General features: G+C 41.8%; 1 protein-coding gene across 1 annotated transcript in view; it reads left to right on the top strand.

Annotated features, from left to right (window-relative positions):
- The window catches only part of LOC145397679 (protein amalgam-like), a 127,523-nt gene extending 118,262 nt beyond the window's left edge, over positions 1 to 9,261 (top strand). Inside the window, exons 4-8 of the mRNA XM_080270716.1 lie at positions 512 to 652; positions 5,384 to 5,681; positions 5,982 to 6,124; positions 6,481 to 6,688; positions 9,206 to 9,261. Coding sequence (XP_080126842.1) covers positions 512 to 652; positions 5,384 to 5,681; positions 5,982 to 6,124; positions 6,481 to 6,688; positions 9,206 to 9,261 — 846 coding nt within the window. The remainder of the gene's footprint in view (positions 1 to 511; positions 653 to 5,383; positions 5,682 to 5,981; positions 6,125 to 6,480; positions 6,689 to 9,205) is intronic.
- Positions 9,262 to 20,536: the final 11,275 nt, after the last annotated feature.

The raw sequence follows: 20,536 nt of genomic DNA, 5'->3' as shown, positions 1-20,536 counted from the left end.
ACTGAAGTTTAGTCAAGCCCTTAACTACGTTGACGATTATCTTACTCATTCCAACAACGTCCAGGCGATTTTTCCAGTTAATGAAAGACACCAAATCGAGAAGAAATTAATAAGAGAGTTAATATTTTCAGAACACGATTGGCATCAAATACTCCTTCTATCAGTAGTTGTTTCCCAACTTTTCGAGGAAGGTTTTTCGGTTAATGCTTCTCGTCTTTATTCCTTTCATTACCTTTTCATGATCTGAATATCTTCTAGCACTCTATTTCAGAGAAGCCCGACGATTGTGTTATTTAATTCATGTAGTGCAAGACTATTTTATATGGGTATGATAGAGTCATAGTCTTAGAATGTTTGGCAGCGAACAAAACAGAAAATATCCTTCCCACCAGTTGCAACAAATTTTCGTCCATTAATGCAAATAGGCTACATTCCTGATAAACTTGCCATAAATGTTCAACGACCATGATTTTCTAGCATTTCGTCAGGCACCATCCATATACACACACAGGGCATAAGACTAACGCTCACGGATGTGGACCAGGGGGCGGAGGGGACTTACCTATGTACGGCGGACAATGACATCGGTGATCCCGCCTCGGCTGCCATGGCCATCATCATAGAATACCCCCCGGAAGTCACCCCGGAGAAGGTAGGACAGTAGCCTTGAAGTTTATCCCACAGTACAATAACCTCCTTACCCCATAGAATGTAGGACAAATGTAAGACAAAAGCCTTAAAGTTCGCACCAGAAAGGAAATACTGCACTGGGGACACACCGGAGAAAGCAAGACAGTATCCCTGAAGTTCATTGTACAAAGACTATTTTTCTCTGTAGTTACACAGGAGATGAAAAGAACGTGTCCTATATTCTAAGTAGCATCGGTGGCTTTGTAGCACCACTTACTTCGCCATATTCAACTTAACATGCTGGTGTATGCTTTTTACATCCTTTTTCTATCGACATAGCTTGCAGTGATAACACACACACACACACACACACACACACACACACACACATATATATATATATATATATATATATATATATATATATATATATATATGGAGCCTATGTGGTACAGTGGTAAAGTGTGCATTTTCGTACACTGAAGAAAAGGATTCGCGCTCCGCCAGGGTAATAAACTTTGGGAGCGTTCTTCAGGTCACGTACTGCATTGGCGGACACAAGGGATGCTGTGGTTGAACCAGTGTCGCATACTATAGAGTATGTTTGCACCCAATCGGCTTGCGCGGGCCGATTACACTTGGTTCAAAGACTACATACACATCCAAAGCCACTCCAACACTACAGTTACACTTATAAGCACATCTCATCCTACATACAGTCTGTACTAGACAGCCTAAGCCACTTGGTAGAGATACATTGGCTGTATCGTCCCCACTTCGGTCGGGATAGGCCGGTCCTGCAGGGGACACTCACACGGCTGAAGAGATGAGAGATGAGATGCATGTATGTATATATATTCTGCACTGGGCAGAATAAATCGCTGTGCTAAGGGAAATGTATTACAGAATCTCCAAAACCACATCGAACACAAAGAAGTGGCCCGTATTGTCGTCAGATAGACCTTTGACTGCTGCAAATTGATTTTAAAATGGTCTACAGAGAGAAAAAAAAAATAGTGAAAAGAATGTAACTATACAGTCATTTTAACTGCCTTGCTGCAATGCATCTTCCCGAGCTAAACAACATCGTTTGGGTGTCGTCACGACATAAAATATAAAACTGAAGACTAGAGGCCCCCCAAGAGGGGAATCACAGCCGCGATCCGATACGTCTATAGCGCGGCTCGGAATATGACCATGATCTAGACCTACTTTCACCAATTTCGAACTCGTCCGAGATTTTCAACTCTACAACAAACGTGTAAAATTTCTTGATGATATCTTGAGCGATTGCGAAATTATCGTGCTAACAGTCACACAGTCACACACACAGACAGACACACAGACTGACAGACTGAAAATAATGCCGGTATCGCTTTCGCGGCTGGCAATAACCTTATCAGTTTACTTCTCTTTGTGATACTTTGATCAGTTCAGTCCGTTAGGTATTTTTATACTATATTCTTGCTATAAACAAACGATTTAAATGAATTTAGGTGAATAAATTCGAAATGGGGCAAAATATAGCACTGATTAACCCTTTCAGTGCGAGACATCTTTCCAAAGCTAAATAAAATTGTTCAAAGATAGCATGAAAAAACTCCACTAACACATCATGTTGTGAAAAGGCTAAGAAGGTTCCCTAAAACCTCCTCCTTGAAAATTAATGAATTTTTCTATCTGCTACTTGTTTTTTTATTTGCACGATTCTGGCCGTAGGATTAAATACCCGTTCCCTGCGGCCCATCAGTCCTCCTACGTATCATACACCTCATCACTGCTTCGGCCTATACATTCAATGTCAGTTTTGAATACATGCTGGGCTGTCAAACTGGTATAAGTCTGCGTCAAGTCAGCGGGTCTTTGGTAGATCAGTAAAGTCTACTTTTAATGAAATTCATATCCGTTAAACTTTTAGACCCAGACAGAATTCGAACGCGTGTCCATCCCATGATTTTTTTTTTCTTAAGAGTGTTCTATTGTTGCAACCACAAGATGTTTTTATTAAATTTAGGACAAACCTCTAGTTTGACAGTCAAGGGATTAATGAACGTTACATTTATATCACAGGTTCCGAATATCTCTCCAAATATAAATAAAAACTATAGTAAAAGCACCAGGAATAACAGTATATTTGACGTCTTCATCTTGAAGAGGTTAAAGCGTCTCCCGAGCACCTCTTTCTTCAGTCTGTTTCTGTATCTAAAGCTTTAACATTAAACTGTAATTTTTTTTGTGTGTCTATGATCATATGAATATAGGTAGAAAATGCTTAAAAAAAAAAAAGTAATAAATCAGTGATTCTAGTGTCACGTAAAATGCAAATGAATTGTTGCCAGGTGAAAGTTTTCAAAAGAATCGTGACCTTTCAAACGTATCATAGTGAGACATAAATGGCTCATAATGATACAATCGGTAACTCACCCTTTCCCGGGTCACAGAAGACACTCCAGAACCTGCTGGCTCAGTTGTCCCAGATTTGCTTATTTTTCCGTCATAATTCCTTAAACATTTCATCGCGCCAAAAATAAAAATGAGCACTCAGAGAGTTCAGCACCCGGATCCACCAACCGACCTAAGGTCCATACAATGGACATCCCGTGTGACCTCGATCTTCGACAGACTGCTCACAAACTCGAATAAGTTCATTATTGACTGACTCGTAATCATTCCACCAACTTTGATAAAAACCAGATTAAAAATGATTGAGTAGACCTTGGTCCATGACCGTGATCATTGTCCTGTTGTTCTCAGCGTCAAATCTCGTTCAACACTGACCCTTTATCAATCCACGCAGCCTGGTCCAAGTAAAATTAAAACTGTTTGCTTTCTGGGGTCGATCATTTATCCTTGCCCTATGACCCAGACCTATGATAGATTGTATGCAAAATAAAATCTTTTCATTCTTGTTATACGTTGAAGACTCTCACAAAGTTTGGTCCAAATCGGATATAATTGTGTAAGTTAAACTATGTGATCTTGACATTTAGCTTCTCCCAGTGACCTTAACCTTCAAGTGACTGTTCTCAAAATCGAATTCTTTTATCTTTGCCTGATCCTAAACCCTTCCCTACTGTTTGCTGTAAATGGGATAAAAACTATATGTGCTGACTTTACTATGTGGCATTAAATTTTTACATATTGTTCTCATAGACATTAGGTCAAACCTTCGGCTGATCATCAACCGTCCCACTAAGTTTTGTCCAATCCTAAAGTCAGCCCTTCCGTCGAGTTTGCTTTAAATCAGATACATACAGTTTAGTTGACCCTGCTTAGTCAGACTGTGTGTTAGCCCTGTGGCCTAATTTTCCACAAAGGCAATAAGTCAATCCCTTGACTGACCTTCATTCCGTCCACGAGGTTTGATTAAATTGGATCAAAACTGATTTACTTTGTTCACACACACACACACACACACACACACACACACACACACACACACACACACACGTGCACGAGGGCACGAGTCGTCTTTCACTATCGCGAGCTCGGATGTAATAAATATAAAAAAATCATTAGAAAGTTCATTAAGCTTTGTTTTTTGACAAGTTCATCCATATAATAATGACTGCTAGCCAAGCTTCTACCTACAAGATAAAAACACACATTGTTTTTTCCGTTTTTCCAGTGAAGAAATGTATGTCTAATTCTATCATCTTTTTCATATGTCATCGATTTTATAACACTGAGCATATATATATATATATATATATATATATATATATATATATATCTATATATATATATATATATATATATATATATATATATATAAGCAACGTTGGGTCTGGTTAGTACTTGGATGGGTGACCGCCTGGGAACACCAGATGCTGTTGGCATCCCTACGTGGCAAGTGGGGTTGGTGGAGGATTAGTGCCCCTCCCTGTAAAACAATTAACTCTAAGCCCTTGACCACCCCGTTTGGGATACATGGCGTCTGGCAATGAATGAATGAATGAATATATATATATATATATATATATATATATATATATATATATATATATATATATATATATATATATATGGACATCTTCGGTACAGTGGTAGAGTGTGCGTTTCGTACACGGGTGAACCAGGGTTAGTGCCCCGCCAGGGTAATAAACTTTGGGAGTGTTCAGCCGGCTACGTAGTGCATTGGTGGACACAAGGGGTGCTGTGGTTGAACCAGTGTCGCTTACTGTGAAGTATGCTTGCACCCAGTCAGCTTGTGCGGGCCGATTACACTTGGTTCACAGACTACACACAGATCCAAAGCCATTCCAACACAACGATTACACTTACAGGCATTTCTTACCCTACATACAATCTCCACCAAACAGCCTAAGCCACATGGTTGAGATACATTGGCTGTATTGTCCCGCCTTCAGTCGGGATAGGTCGGTCCTGCAGTGGATACTCAAACGGCTGCTGCTACTGCTGATGATATATATATATATATATATATATATATATATATATATATATATATATATATATATATATATATATATATGGATACGTATGTAGTGTAGAAATCATGGAAGAAATATTCATCCTGAAACATTTTCTGTTGAGACCGCTTAGTCCACAGGTATGTCCTTCTGTTTCATCAATACAAGAATAAATATGGAGTTAAGATAGTCTCCTTAAATGATGTGAACCACGGTAACTAGGCTACTTTCACTAAGTTCCCAGTGGGTAATAATTATGGAATAATGTCTTTATTGCTTGCAAGGAAAGTGTTCCATGCGGGGTTGTGTTTATTACACAGGCAGTAGTGCGGACACGTGAAGGAGCCCAGATGGAGCTGGTATGTGTTGTGCAAGGACGTCCCACACCTGAAGTGGTGTGGACGCGAGATGGCCAACCAGTGCAGGATATTGTGATGGACACTCAGCCACAGCTACCAACTCACACTCACACATCCACCACCGTCCTCAGTGGTCATAGCCTTCCGACTCACCGACACTCATTACTCATAACATCCTTAGCAGAAAAGGACTTTGGATCTTACATGTGTATCGCTGAGAACGCCCATGGTCGAAAACATGCAGCAATCCAGGTGACAGGTGAGACAAGGAGATAATTTTCATGAACCACATTGTGCTTTCAGCTATTTGATATTTTTGTATGATCAGCTTTATATTCCAACATTTTCCCACTGATGCTCTTGCTTGGATATATTCTTCTGCATAACACCTGCTAATTACATTCAGTAGAGTTAGAAGAGGTCTTCTAATTCATTCGGACAGTTGAACTAATGAATAAACACTTATCCTTGTTAACATCTGATATTTTACTTTTAAGAAAACTTTATTGTCGGGTGGTAAATTCTGACAGGCACTATACAAGCTTTCTGGTATTCTTAGGACTACCAGAGGTTCCAGACATCACCAGTAGCCCTAACGGTGATGAAAGTACCAGATACACTCTCACCTGGAAAACAGAAAGCTACTCTCCTGTGAAAGAATTCATCATCATGTATCGAAAAGCACATCGGGGGGTCTGGCAGGTGAGATCTTGCAGCCTGACCTCCTTCAGGTCACCTGAATAATGCAAACTTGAATTACTCATCTACTGCTAGCCCGAAAACTGTTCATTTTAGATTCGTCAAAGGTACAAGGTTGCTCATTCGCAGGAAGGTCCAGTATTATCAAGATCACAAGCTGCTTTTATCATTAATATAAACCAAACATATTTCCTGTTTTAGAAATGTATATCATTCTCTATATCCTAGTCACTGATACATTCAGTTTCTAAGATATGTTTGTAAATGTCTAAAAGTTTGCATTCGGGATATTCTGCAAGAAAATCGCGAGATATCCTCATCTGGACCATGGCACTGATTGTGGTCACTGATATCGACAGGGAAATGGGAGCCTGGTAATGGAAGGGTCGTGGAATAAGGTATCGAGTGCTGTGGAGGCTGAGGATGAGGTGAACAAGGCACAGTATTCCATGGCTTACATTCTGACCAACCTCGAAGTGGCCACTGACTACCTTGCTATTGTCAGGGTCAGGAACAAATATGGATGGTCGGATGAGTCCAACTACTTTCAATTTTCAACCCAAAAAGGCAAGTGAACATTTATCGGTTTTACGAAGAATGTACAATTGCGCTAGGAAGTGATCCCACAAATTCCACCGATTTTCTAGAAATTTTGTGACTTTTTTTTTTTTTTTTTTTTACAGAAGATGAATGAAATAAGAAAAAAAAAATGAATAAAAAAAAATAATTTATACACCAGATAGCAGGTGTCCTCTATTCATTAAAAAAATCTGTGACAGTTGAAATGCTGCAGGTTAAAGTTCGGAGGGAAATTATTCTGGGGAAGTGAGTTCCAAAGAGATGTAGTTCGGGGAATAAAAGAATATTAATAGGCAGAAGTTCTCCAACATGGCGGTGTGACAGTCTAGTTATGAGCGCCACAAGATGCCCGTGTACTCGTAGCACGGGGAAGGAGTGGGGAAGTGGCACAATGGATGCAACTTCATGTGAGCATTTACCATAAAAGTATCTACAAAATAATGCAAGGGAGGCAATATTCCTTCTTGTAGTAGAGGTAGTTCATTTGCAATTGCATGGTTGTTAATAATTCTTAGAGCTTTGTTCTGAATATCCTTCTGTTGTTTAGTACAACCTCTCCACATTTACTCCACGAGGGTGTGCAATATTCCAGCTGAGAGCACACATGACTTGTAAATTATAATTGCTCGTCAGTGAAGAAGTTACGGATTCAGAACAATAATCCACGTTTCTTTGAAGCGATTTCAGCAAGTGATCTAATATGAGAGGTCCAGCTGAGGGCATTTTTAAGTGAAAACCCGACAATTTCAGTACTTTTAGAGATTAGAATATTATTAGCATTGAAGGTAATGTAGGAATCAGGGAATAGCTGTCTATTAATAAATCGTATACATTTGGTTACCCTAGATTAAATGAGACAATGTTATTTTGTCTCCATTCAGTGATCTCAGATAAGTCTTGATTTATGGAGATTGCTGTGCTAAGTTATGAGTTAGAGATATTAAACTTTGCGAATGTATGTTTGTTTAAGTGTGAATGAACCGTGAACTGTTGAGTCATCTGCATATGAGTGAATGGGATTATGGGTGATTTAATATGAGATCATTAGTATGATAGTGAGTGGTCATCATAGGGGCATTTGTCTTCTTAGTATAATAGGAAAAGTGTATGGTAGGATACTTATTGACAAAGGTAGAGAAAGAACAGAGGAATTAGTTGGAGAAGAACAGGGAGGCTTTAGGAAGGGAAGAGGTTGTGTAGATCAGATATTCATTTTTAGATCCTTAGTGGAAAAGTTTCTAGAGAAGGGAAAGAAGTTGTATGTGGCTTTCATGGATTTGGAAAGCATATGACAGGGTGGATAGACAAGGATTGTGGAAAGTATTAAGAATATATGGAGTAGATGGGAAGTTGTTGAATGCTGTGAAGAGTATGTATGATGGTGCTAAGGCTGTAGTACGTGTGGATGGTGAACTAAGTGAATTTTTCTCTTTAAAGGTTGGGTTGAAACAGGGATGTGTCATGTCTCCATGGTTGTTCAATCTGTACATGGATGGGGTAATAAAAGAGGTACAAAGTAGGGTAGTGGATGTTGGAGTGGCCCTGGTGAGAGAGGATAGTGTTTGGAAACTCCCTGTACTGTTGTTTGCAGATGATACTGTGTTGTTGAGTGAAGACGAAGGGGAGCTGCAAGGCTTGGTGGATGAGTTTGGGAGACTGTGTAAGAAACGGAATCTAAAGGTGAATGTAGGGAAGAGTAAAGTGATGGTCTTTGAGAGAGGTGAAGTCAGTGAATGTACAGTGAGGTTGGATGGTGAGGAATTGGAAAATGTGAGTACGTTTAAGTACTTGGGTAGTGTGATGAGTAAGGATGGAGGTTTGGAGGGTGAAGTGCTTGAAAGGGTACAGCAGGGAAGAAAGGTTGCTGGTTCTTTGAAAGCAGTGATAAGAAACAGGGAAGTGAGCATGGAAGTGAAAAAGTTACTACATGACAGTATTGTGATACCAACTCTAACGTATGGAAGTGAAGCTTGGACGTTGTTGAAAGGACACAAGTCAAGAGTGAGAGCAGTGGAAATGAGTTATTTAAGAGGAGCCTGTGGAGTCACATGGAGAGACAGGCTGACGAATGAGGATATAAAGGAACGTTGTGATGTGGATGTGGATGTGATAGGAAGCGTTATGAGGAACACATTGAGGTGGTTTGGCCATGTGGAGAGGATGGAGGGTGAAAGACTGACGAAGAGAGTGTATGTGAGTGAGGTGGAGGGGGAAAGAGGGAGGGGGAGGCCGAGGATGAGATGGAGGGATGGGGTGGAGAGGTATATGAGAGAGGGGGGTGTGAGTTGGGAGCAGGGCAGTGAAATGGCTGGGGACAGGGCGACGTGGAGGCGATTTGTTTGTGGCCACCCCAAACGGGATTGAGGCGTCTGGCAATAGATAGATAGATAGATTAGTATGAACTAGGAATAGGATTGGAGACAGGACTGATCCTTGTGGCCTGCATTAATCGAGTGGAAAGTGGAATATACGAAAGCAGGGACCGTTGCCATATTCTGTCAAAAGCTTTAAAAATATCAAGGGCTACTTCATTGGTTTCTCCATGTTGGTCAGTTGACTGATGTATAGTATGATTCGGTTGACTGAGTATATCAGCAGTGGATCTTTCGTGGCGAAAACCATATAGTCTGTCACTAATTAAATTGTTGGAGTGAAGATGTTTATCAATGTGCTTATTATTTCAATCAAGCAATCAATCATTTCCTGTGGCACCCCACTGGATGCATAGGGCCTCGATGAACTCTCTCCACCAATATTTGTCTCTTGCCATCTCCTTCAGGTCCCACCAACACTCCTCTCCTGCTTCTTTTTTCATTGTCCTCAACCAAGTTTCCATCGGCCTACCTCTACCTCTTCTTCCTCTAGCAGTCCATTCTGGCACATCCTGTATTAAACTGCCTTCTTTTCTGTATATGTGCCCCAGCCACTTCCAGCGAGATAGTCTCACATATTCATTAACTGGTTCCACTCTCGTAATATCCCTTACTCTTTCATATGTTACTCTGTCTTGACACTTTACCCCAAGAATTCTTCTCAGTATTTTATTCTCAGATCCTAATACTTTCTGATCTGTTGCAATTGTACTGTACCATGACTCATGCCCATAAATTAAAACTGGTCTAACCATGGACTTGTAAATTTTCACTTTAGTATGTGCCGAAAGCATATTATTATTCCAAACAGATTTCAACATTCCAACAGCTCCCCAAGCCTGTCTAATCCTTTCATCAATTTCATTGTTTAATGGTCCATTAGATGATACAATCGTTCCCAGATATTTAATGTTTTCTACATTCTTCACCACATTATTCCCAATTACACAATCAATTTGGTTCTCCACGTTCATATCAATAATTTCAGTCTTTCCACAATTTATTACCAATCCCACTTTTTCTCCTTCCTCCACAAGACAATCAAGCACCCTCTGCATCTCGTAAATACTTCCGCAAATCAGTACAATATCATCAGCATAGTCCAAATCCATCAGCTTCTTATTTTCTTTCCAGTTAATTCCTGCACCTGTTCTTCTTACAACCTTTCTTATAACATAATCCATAACCAAAACAAACAGTAATGGTGAGAGAACTCCTCCTTGAATCACTCCTGACCTAACTTGAAATGGATCACTCAAAGAACCACCCACCATTACCTTACAAAAAGTACCTTCATCCAGACTTCTAATAATATTTACAGACTTTTCTGGTATATCATAGAATTTCATAATTTTCAACATAGCTCCACGTGAAACACTATCAAACTCCTTTTCAAGATCCACAAAACACATACTAAGTGGCATTTTCATCTCATTAGCCTGTTTTTTTTTTGTTTTTTTTATAAATAACAGAACGGAGGAAGGAAAAACAAATGAGTAATAAATAATAATCCATACACCAGATTACTGGTGTCCTCAGTTCATAAAATATCTGTAACAGTTAGACTTGAACAGTTGTGGGTTGAAATTTGGAGGGAAACAACTCTGGGAAGCGAGTTCCGATGCAGTTCGGGGAATGAAAGAATTCTGATAAGCAAAAGTTCTGCAATATGGCTGAGTGACATTCCAGTCATGAGCGCTACCAGATGCCCGTGTAGAACGAGGGAAGGCATGGAGAGGTGGCACCATGGATACAACTTCGTCTGAGCATTTGCCAAAAATATATCTGTAAAATAATGCAAGGTTGGCAACATTCCTTCTTACTTGCAGGGGAGGTAGTTTATATGTAATGGCAGGGTTGTTAATGATTCTAACAGCTTTATTCTGAATTTTGTCTAGTTGTCTTAATGCAACCTCTCCACAACCATTCCACAAGGGTGAGCGGTATTCAAGCTGAGAGCGCACATGACTCTTATAAATTATAGCTAACTGCTCATCGGCGAAGAAGTTACGGACTTTGTACAATAATCCAAGTTTCTTTGAGGCGGTTTTACCAAGTGATCTGACATGAGAGGTCCAGCTGAGGGCACTGTTAAGTGAGACGCCAAGAATTTCAATACTTTTGGAGATGGGAATATTAGTAGCACTGCAGGTAATGTACGAATCTGGCAATATCTGTCTATTAGTAAACTGTATATATTTAGTTTTACTAGCATTAAGAGAGACAAGGTTGTTTTGTCCCCATTAACTGAATGTAGATAGATCTTGATTTATGGAGATGGCTGTACTGAGTTGAGAGGTAGAGATATTAGACTTTGTAAATGGATGTCTGAGTGTGAATGAACTCTGTAGTATTGAGTCATCTGCATATGAGTGAATGGGATTGTAGGTGACAGATAAGAGATCATTAATATGAACCAGAAATAGGGTTGGCGCCAGAACTGATCCCTGCGGCACGCCGGCGTTAATTGAGTGGAAATTGGAATATACATCATCTACTTTTACTCTTATTTTCCTGTCACTAAGATATGAAGAAATCAAAGGAACAAAAGACGTTAGTCCATAGCAAGGGAGTTTGGACAGCAGGGAACGGTGCCATACTCTGTCGAAAGCTTTAGAGATATCGAGAGCTACTGCATGAGTTTCTCCAAAAAGATCAATTTATTGATTGATGAATGGTATGAGTTAAGAGATTGAGTATGTCAATGGTGGATCATTCGTGGCGAAAACCATATTGTCTATCACTAATTAAGTTGTTGGATTCAAGATGTTTAACAATGTGCTTTATTAAAGTTTCAAATACCTTACCAAAAGAAGATGTGACAGCTATTGGTCTGTAATTGGAGGGGTCAGACGAACTTCCTTTCTTCGGAACTGGGTGGATATTGGCTTCTTTCCATGAATTTGGGAATAAAGAAGTACGTATGCATAGTCTGAATAATTTAGCTAGGACACAGGCAAGTTCAGGGGAACACTTTTTCAAAACAATTAGCGGAATTCCATCTGGGCCTGGAGCTTTGTTGGTAGGTAAATTGTCTAGGATGGATTTTACGTATCTTGTCTGTATTTTAAGTGGGGCAATTTCGGGAGAATCAAGTTCCAGTATTGGGACATTCTGGCTGGTATCGTCTATGGTAGAGTTTCTGGCAAAGGTACTGGCAAAGATATCTGCCTTCCCACGTGGGTCATCTGTAACGTTGCCATCTGAAGTTTATAGTGGGGGAATGGAAGATGTCTTGTTAAAGTTATTATTGAAAGAATTAAGAGCTGACCAGAATATTCTATTGTCATTAGGGTTGTTAAGTAATTCTGATGCTTCCTTTGGAAGAAAGTTTGATTTAGATAGATTTAATACAGCTTTTGCATGATTTCTAGCAATTTTAAATTGGGAGTGTGATTCAGATGTTTTTTATTTTAAGTAAGAGTTATATACTAATGACTTTTGGGCAGTTGCTCTGGCACGGTTGCCATCAAACCATGTTGGAGAGTTCGATCTTTTAGTGAACTGTTGACTTGGTATGAAAAAATCAATACCAGCTGGTATTAAGTCAAAAACGTGGGACTGGGTAGAATTGGGATCACTAGAGAAGAAATACTGCCATTGAACATCAGCAAGATAATTTCTAAATCCATCCCAGTCTGCCCTATCAAAGTGCAATCGGGTCACCCTGACAGGTTCAGAACGGGGAGGTGTGGGAGGGTTAACTAAAGAGGCTTTGATGAGATTGTGGTTAGAGGATCTAAGTGGTGACAGTACCTCTATCCTGTATTGATCTGGATTATTTGTCAAGAATAAATCCAAGAGATGGGCATTATGGTTAGGATTATCAGGTATTCTGGTTGGTTGCTTTACCAATTGGGTGAGATTAAACGATTCCGCAAACAGCTCGCACTGTAGACCAGCGTCGTCAGTCTGGGCAGAATACAATAACCATTTAACATTGTGTATGTTAAAATCACCAAAATGGTTATTACGGTGCCAAGGGCAAGGTCAAGGTTACTCAACTGAGTGGATATGGAATCAAATACACTGGGTTCCGAAGAAGCATTGGGGGAATGATAAACTACACAAATATGTTTGGTAATGTTTTGACAATTTAATATATATAATGAGTAATCAAAACTGGATGAAGTGAAGTTTAAAATAGTGTCAACTGCATATTGGGATTTGATATAACAACAGGTGTCGCCCCTGTTACAGAAGTTTGTAAGGAGATGGTAACTGGGAAAACAAAATGGATATATATCGGTAGAGGGTGAGATTTGTGGTTCTGTGAGGAAAAGGGCCAAAGGGGATATGGACTGAAGGAAAAAATGAACTGAGTTTAACCCGCGCCGTCCTGAGGACGTACTTCCACGTCCTCACGTTTTGTCACAGCCAGTCCCGAGGACGTACTTCAACGTCCTGCAATTGTAAGGTTCATAATTTCCACAATTTTCAAAATTCGCGGGAGATTTTCGTTTCGCCCGGGTACCCAAGCCTCCCCTACCTGCCGCCAGGCAGGCAGCGTCCTAGACCCAACGTGACCCGCGCTCGCCCTTGTCTCGGTCACTCACCTGCCAGCAGTGACCCAGGTCAGACATGGCGCGGAAAGGTCTCTCAGATGAGCAAATTGCATCCGTCCTGGAAGCCTTCACTGGAGACAGTGATTCTCCACTCGATGATGATGTGGTGGATCACAATTACGTCCAGCCAGAGGAAGAAATAAGTAGCAGTGATGAGGAGGTCCCTTCGCCCCGAAAAACGCGGTATGTGACATACCGTAAGGCAAGGGAAGGCCAGCCTGCTCCCCAACCACGTGCACAGCTATCTCTCCATCACGATTCTGATCAGGACGAGGATGAGGATGATGAGGATGACAGAGGCCTAGGACGTGATATCGCCGAGTGGTTGGGAAAGGAAAAAATATCACCACGTGGATCAGAAGGTGGGGCGAGACGACACCTAAGGTATGGTTCAAGTACTTTGTCTGGGGAAGTAGCAAGTGGTGTGGTGGGATTGCTGGGAGAAAGGGAAAGTGTTGTGGCGGCAGCGCGGGGTGAAAGTGAGAGTGGTGTGGGAGTAGTGCGGGGTGAAGGGGCCAGTGGTGTGAGGGAGGCAGCACGAGCACGTGGTGCTCGTAGGCCTAGGGGAGAGCAGGTTGAGTCACTCCCCAGCACTTCTTTCGCCCCTGAATATTCACAAACTTCCTCCCCATAGCCCCAGGATGTGGGGAAAGGAAAGAAAGGGAAGGGAAAGGGCAAAGGAAAAGGGAGAGGGAAGAGAAGTGCGAGTGATGAGAGGCGCCGCTCTCCACCTCCCCAACCTCCCCCACCACCCTCACCTCCCCACCCTGACGAAGGGGACGATGGTGACGTGGCTGGAGACGGTGGTGTCACGTGGAACTGGGAGGATAGGAGTAATTTTACTCCCATCATTCACCAGTTCACTGAGGAGTGGCGGTCAGGTTGCACGGCTCCAGGTGTAAATGCTGGGTCGTCACGTTTAGATTTTTTCAACTTGTTTTTTGATGAGGCGTTTGTTGGGCGCATAGTAGAACAGACAAATATATTTTCACAATCCCAGTGCCTTGAAAGTGAACGCCTAGGAACCACAAGCAAGCATGCAGAACAGTATGGCTTTCCCGTGACTATATCAGAGATGTTCCTATTTTTTGCCCTGGTAATCTTGATGGGTGTGGTGAGGAAAAATCAAATTCCTGCCACTGGACAACGGACCCAATCATCCTAACACCTTTCTTTGGAAAGGTGATGGGTCGTAATAGATTTCAGTTTATTCTCGGCCGCCTCCACTTTTTTGATGCAGATAATCCAGCCAATGCAAATAACACCGATAAAATGAGGAGAATTAGGCTGGTATTTGATCATTTACGGGAAATGTTCCGCTCCTCATTTTATCCCTACAGAGACCTCGTCATAGACGAGAGTCTTGTGTTGTGGAGAGGCAATATTTCCTTTAGGCAGTATATACCCAGCAAGAGACACCGTTTCGGGTTCAAGATCTTTGTTATGTGTGACTGTAAGACTGGTTATGTGCAAGACATAGTCTTGTACACGGGCGCACAGACAGATATAATAGAAGATCGGAGTATAGGACTCTCTGGCGCCGTGGTGAAGACAATGATAGAAGAGTACCTTCATCGTGGTCATGTTTTGTACCTGGACAACTGGTACACTAGCCCTCTTCTCGCTAGGTTCCGCCACCAACACGACACCAGAGTCTGTGGTACAGTCAAGAGAAACCGTCGCCATATGGTCAAGATAGGGAGGAAACATGACAAGAATGAGGTGGTTTTCTTCCAGGCCAATAACATCCTTGCAACCCTGTGGAACCACAACAGGGAAGTTTGCCTCCTATCAACTGTTCACAGCCCCCTGATGCACCGCACAGACTCCGTGGATCACCGTAGCGAGAGGAGGCGCAACGTATGGAAACCAGAGTCTGTACTTGCCTATAATCTGAACATGAGGCAAGTTGATCAGTCAGACTCGATGATTTCAAGTGTTGACTGTGCCAGGACAACGATGAAGTGGTACAAGAAACTCTTTTTCCACTTGCTCGACATCACGGTCCTGAACGCCCACTACCTGCACGCAATGACCACCGGAGTATCCGAGACCTTTGAGGGGTTTGTGAGGGAGGTGGCACGTGAAATAATCGCCAAGCATGCCCAGGAAAGACCCCCACACCGCCCCCGCGCCCCCCGTGCTGCTCAGACTCCCCTACGTCTTGCAGCCCGCCACTACCCCAGCGCAATCCCTTCCGAACCAAACCGTCGAAAACCCCAGCGTCGCTGCCATGTATGTAAGCACTCGACAGTCAGACCATCAACGCAGAGAAAAGACACAAGATACGAGTGTGTCGAGTGCAATGTTGCGTTGTGCCTTCAGCCTTGTTTCAAGGAATATCATAATCTCGTACACTTCTGAAACTGTGTGGGAAGGCGAAATGACGCTCATGATAATGGTAAGGCCAGTCAGTAGGTGCTAAGTCAAATATAAAGTTGAAACGGGTGTTATTTTTCAGAAAAGTAATGTATAAGATGAGAATTAGTGTAAGTGGAAAGAATTGTTATCAAAACTACACCCACTGTGTAAATCTGGTCAGTAAATATGTGATAGCAAGGAAATAAAGTGGAAACGGGTGTAATGTTAGCATGAATAAAACGTATAAGTTGAACATTACTGTAAGTTGTCATAATTGATGTCACGAGTACACCCACATTCTGGTCAGTAAGTATGTGATAGGAATTATATACAGTGGATGATGTTGTAATGTTAGTAGTAAGGTATTTTATAAGTTGATTACTTGTGTAAGATGAAACAAATGATATCACGATAACACTCCCTGTGTAAGTACGCGCAAATATGACGCTAAGTTCCATCGTACGTTCAGAAATGATGTAATATCAATTATATCAAGTGTTTACATGTGCAATGTTAGTGTAGAATAATTATATAAGTAAAAAAATAGGTTGTAAGTTGAATTAGTTGTCATAGCGACTTCACCGTGTGTGTTACTATGCGCTATTATTACGCTATATATTTACGTAAGGCCTGAAATAATCTCAAAACAGTTCTATAAAGTTGAAAAGTGTATAATAATATTAGAAAGGTATTATGTTAGTAGAAAAAGCACAATACGAGTTGAAACATCAGTCACAGCGAGTTCACTCACTACGTAAATTAGCGCTAGCATTACGCTACCCCCTGGGGGTAGGGGGGTTTTTCAAGAATACTCCCCCAGTATCCCTGCTTGTCGTAAAAGGCGACTAAAAGGGTTGGCGGAGGGTTAGTGCCCCTCCCCGGAAAACAACTAACTAAAAAAACAAACAAGAAGCCTCGGACAAGGACTGACCAAACGTTGACGACCCAGGACCGGACAAAGGACTTGGTAATGTGTACATGGAATGTAAGAGGAGCGAATGATGAAGTGAAAGAGAGAGAGATTGTCCAGGTGCTTGAGGATGCGAAAGTGGATGTATGTGGAATAACTGAAACAAAATGGAGAGGAGAAAGTGTGAGAGAATGGGAGTATGGATGGGGTATATGTGCAGGAGTAGATGAGAATGAGAGGGCAAAGGAAGGAGTGTGTATAGTTGTGAGTAAAAGATGGAAGAAGAGCATAAGACAGTATGGATCAGTTGGGTCAAGGATTGTGTGGGTAAAGTTGAAAGTTGGAATACAAATGTGGGCGATTGTGTGTGTGTATGCGCCAACGCAAGATCGTGCTAGAAGAGTGAGAGAAGAGTTCTGGACAAATGTGGAAGTGTGCATGGAAAAGTTTGGAAGGAATGAGAGAGTGTTTTTGATTGGTGATATGAATGGTAAAGTTGGTAATGTGAAGGTGGATGGAATAGTTGGTGAGTGGGGTGTGCCTGCTGAGGTAGATGAGAATGGGAGTGCGTTAGTGGACATTTGTGCTGGGAGGGGGTTGGTAATAGCCAATACCCTCTTCAGGCATAAAATGATCCACAGGTATACATGGCGAGTGATGAGAAGGGTGGGTGGTGAACTGAATGAAAGGAAGGCAATGATTGATTATGTGTGTGTGGATGAAAGGATGCGAAGATGTGTAAAGGATGCAAGAGTGTATAGAGGTTGGGGGAGTGGACTTTCTGACCACTACTTGGTCGTGGCCAGAATTAGGATGCAAGTAAGATGGAGGAATAGAAGAAGGGAAAGACGAGAGGAAGGAGTAGTTGCAAGGAGAGTGGAAAGGTTAGAAGAGGATGAGAAAAAGGCAGAGTATAAGAGAGAAGTGGAGGAACGATTGGGCAAATATGAATTGGAGCAGATGGGAGACGTGGAAGGTGTGTGTAAGATATTTACAGAAGAAATATGTGCAGCATGTGATGTGGTGTGTGGAAGGAAGAGAAGACGGAGGGGTGCAAGGAACAGCGTGGTGGACTGAAGAGGTGAAACAGGCAGTGGCACAAAAGAAGAAAGCATACAATGAATGGATGAGAAATAGGGGCGTGGAAGAAGTTGAGAGGCGGAAGAGAGAGTTATATGTGGAAAGGAAGAGAGAGGTGAAAAGATTAGTAAGAGAGAGTAAGAAGAGAGTGGATGAGGAATTTGGAAGGAATTTGAGTGTAAAGTGGAGGGACTGTAAGAAAATGTTCTGGAGAGAAGTGAAAAGAGTAAGACAGGGTGGAAGTGAAGTTAGCAGGGGAGTGAAAGATAAAAATGGTAGATTACTAGTGGAGAAGGGAGAAAAAGTGAGCAGATGGAGAGAACACTTTAAGGAATTGTTGAACGTAGAGGATGGAAGTAATGCGAGTATAAGTGGCTGGGGAATGGCTGGGAGAACTAGGGAGGTGAGAAGACAGGAAGAAATCAGTAGGATAGAAGTTGTGGAAGCAATGAAGAAAGTTAAATCAGGGAAAGCCCCAGGAATTGATGGAGTGTGTGGTGAAATGCTGAAGCATGGGGGAGAGATAGTAGTAGAATGGATGTGGAAGATGTGCAGATTGGCCTGGGAGGAAGGTAGAGTCCCGGAGGATTGGAAGTCAGGTATAATTATTCCCTTGTACAAAGGAAAAGGGGAAAAAGAAGTGTGTGGTAATCATAGGGGCATTTGTCTTCTTAGTATAATAGGAAAAGTGTATGGTAGGATACTTATAGACAGAGTTAGAGAAAGAACAGAGAAATTAGTTGGAGAAGAACAGGGAGGCTTTAGGAAGGGAAGAGGTTGTGTAGATCAGATATTCATTCTTAGATCTTTAGTGGAAAAGTTTCTAGAGAAGGGAAAGAAGTTGTATGCGGCTTTCATGGATTTGGAGAAAGCATATGACAGGGTGGATAGACAAGGATTGTGGAAAGTGTTAAGAATATATGGAGTAGATGGGAAGTTGTTGAATGCTGTGAAGAGTATGTACGATGGTGCGAAGGCTGCAGTGCGTGTGGATGGTGAACTAAGTGAATTTTTCTCTTTGAAAGTTGGTTTGAAACAGGGATGTGTCATGTCTCCATGGTTGTTCAATCTGTACATGGATGGGGTAATAAAAGAGGTACAAGGTAGGGTAGTGGATGTTGGAGTGGCCCTGGTGAGAGAGGATAGTGTTTGGAAACTCCCTGTACCGGTACTGTTGTTTGCAGATGATACTGTGTTGTTGAGTGAAGGCGAAGGGGAGCTGCAAGGCTTGGTGGATGAGTTTGGGAGAGTGTGTAAGAAACGGAACCTAAAGGTGAATGTAGGGAAGAGTAAAGTGATGGTCTTTGAGAGAGGTGAAGCCAGTGAATGTACAGCGAGGTTGGATGGTGAGGAATTGGAAAATGTGATTACGTTTAAGTATTTGGGTAGTGTGATGAGTAAGGATGGAGGTTTGGAGGGTGAAGTGCTTGAAAGGGTACAGCAGGGAAGAAAGGTTGCTGGTTCCTTAAAAGCAGTGATAAGAAACAGGGAAGTGAGCATGGAAGTAAAAAAGTTACTACATGACAGTATTGTGATGCCAACTCTAACATACGGAAGTGAAGCTTGGACATTGTTGGAAGGACACAAGTCAAGAGTGAGAGCAGTGGAAATGAGTTATTTAAGAGGAGCCTGTGGAGTCACGTGGAGAGACAGGCTGACGAATGAGGATATAAAGGAGCGTTGTGGTGTGGATGTGGATGTGATAGGAAGCGTTGTGAGGAACACACTGAGGTGGTTTGGCCATGTGGAGAGGATGGAGGGTGAAAGACTGACGAAGAGAGTGTATATGAGTAAGGTGGAGGGTGGAAGAGGGAGGGGGAGACCGAGGATGAGATGGAGGGATGGGGTGGAGAGGTATATGAGAGAGGGGGGTGTGAGTTGGGAGCAGGGCAGTGAAATGGCGGGGGACAGGGCGACTTGGAGGCGATTTGTTTGTGGCCACCCCAAACGGGATTGAGGCGTCTGGCAATAGATAGATAGAGAGATAGATTACGCTAAATGTTATCAAAAGGCCTGTGAATACGTAAAAACAGTTCAATATAATGTAAAATGGTATAATGTTATTGTAGAAGTATTATGTAAGTAAAAAAAATTATATGTATCATGATTTTAGAATGTTAGCGATTCATGGGAACCAAGTTGGCCGATTTTGCTCGTTTCTCACGATGGTACTATGGTTATTTCTGCTCTATTTTTGTATAAAATCCAATATACTCTTTTATCACATGTTTTTATGTTTGTAATAAATTCATTTCTACTTACTTTCATTGGTTTCCCAAACTTATAATACCATAGAAAACGTTTGATGCTCACACCGCATAGGGAGAACACGGGGCCAGGTGGGACCAACGCATACCTGGTTAAGCTAATTAGGGACCCCAGGGACCACTTTCTTTGCCACTGGCCATTGTTTCTAACCAAAAGCGAAAGTTTAAGCAAAAAAAAAAAAGGTCGAAAATTCCCCGGGATTGGGGGGTACCAGTGGTCGAAAAGTTGCCGGGACGGGGCGGGTTAAATTTGTGGTAAGGCCACGGATGTTAGTAAAGAA

Source organism: Coenobita brevimanus, chromosome 42, assembly GCF_032717465.1.
Source record: "Coenobita brevimanus isolate Jiangsu-jjx chromosome 42, ASM3271746v2, whole genome shotgun sequence".
Classification (NCBI taxonomy): Eukaryota; Metazoa; Arthropoda; class Malacostraca; order Decapoda; family Coenobitidae; genus Coenobita; species Coenobita brevimanus.
Note: the sequence above shows the minus strand (reverse complement) of the source record. Positions and strands in the feature narration are given on the sequence as shown.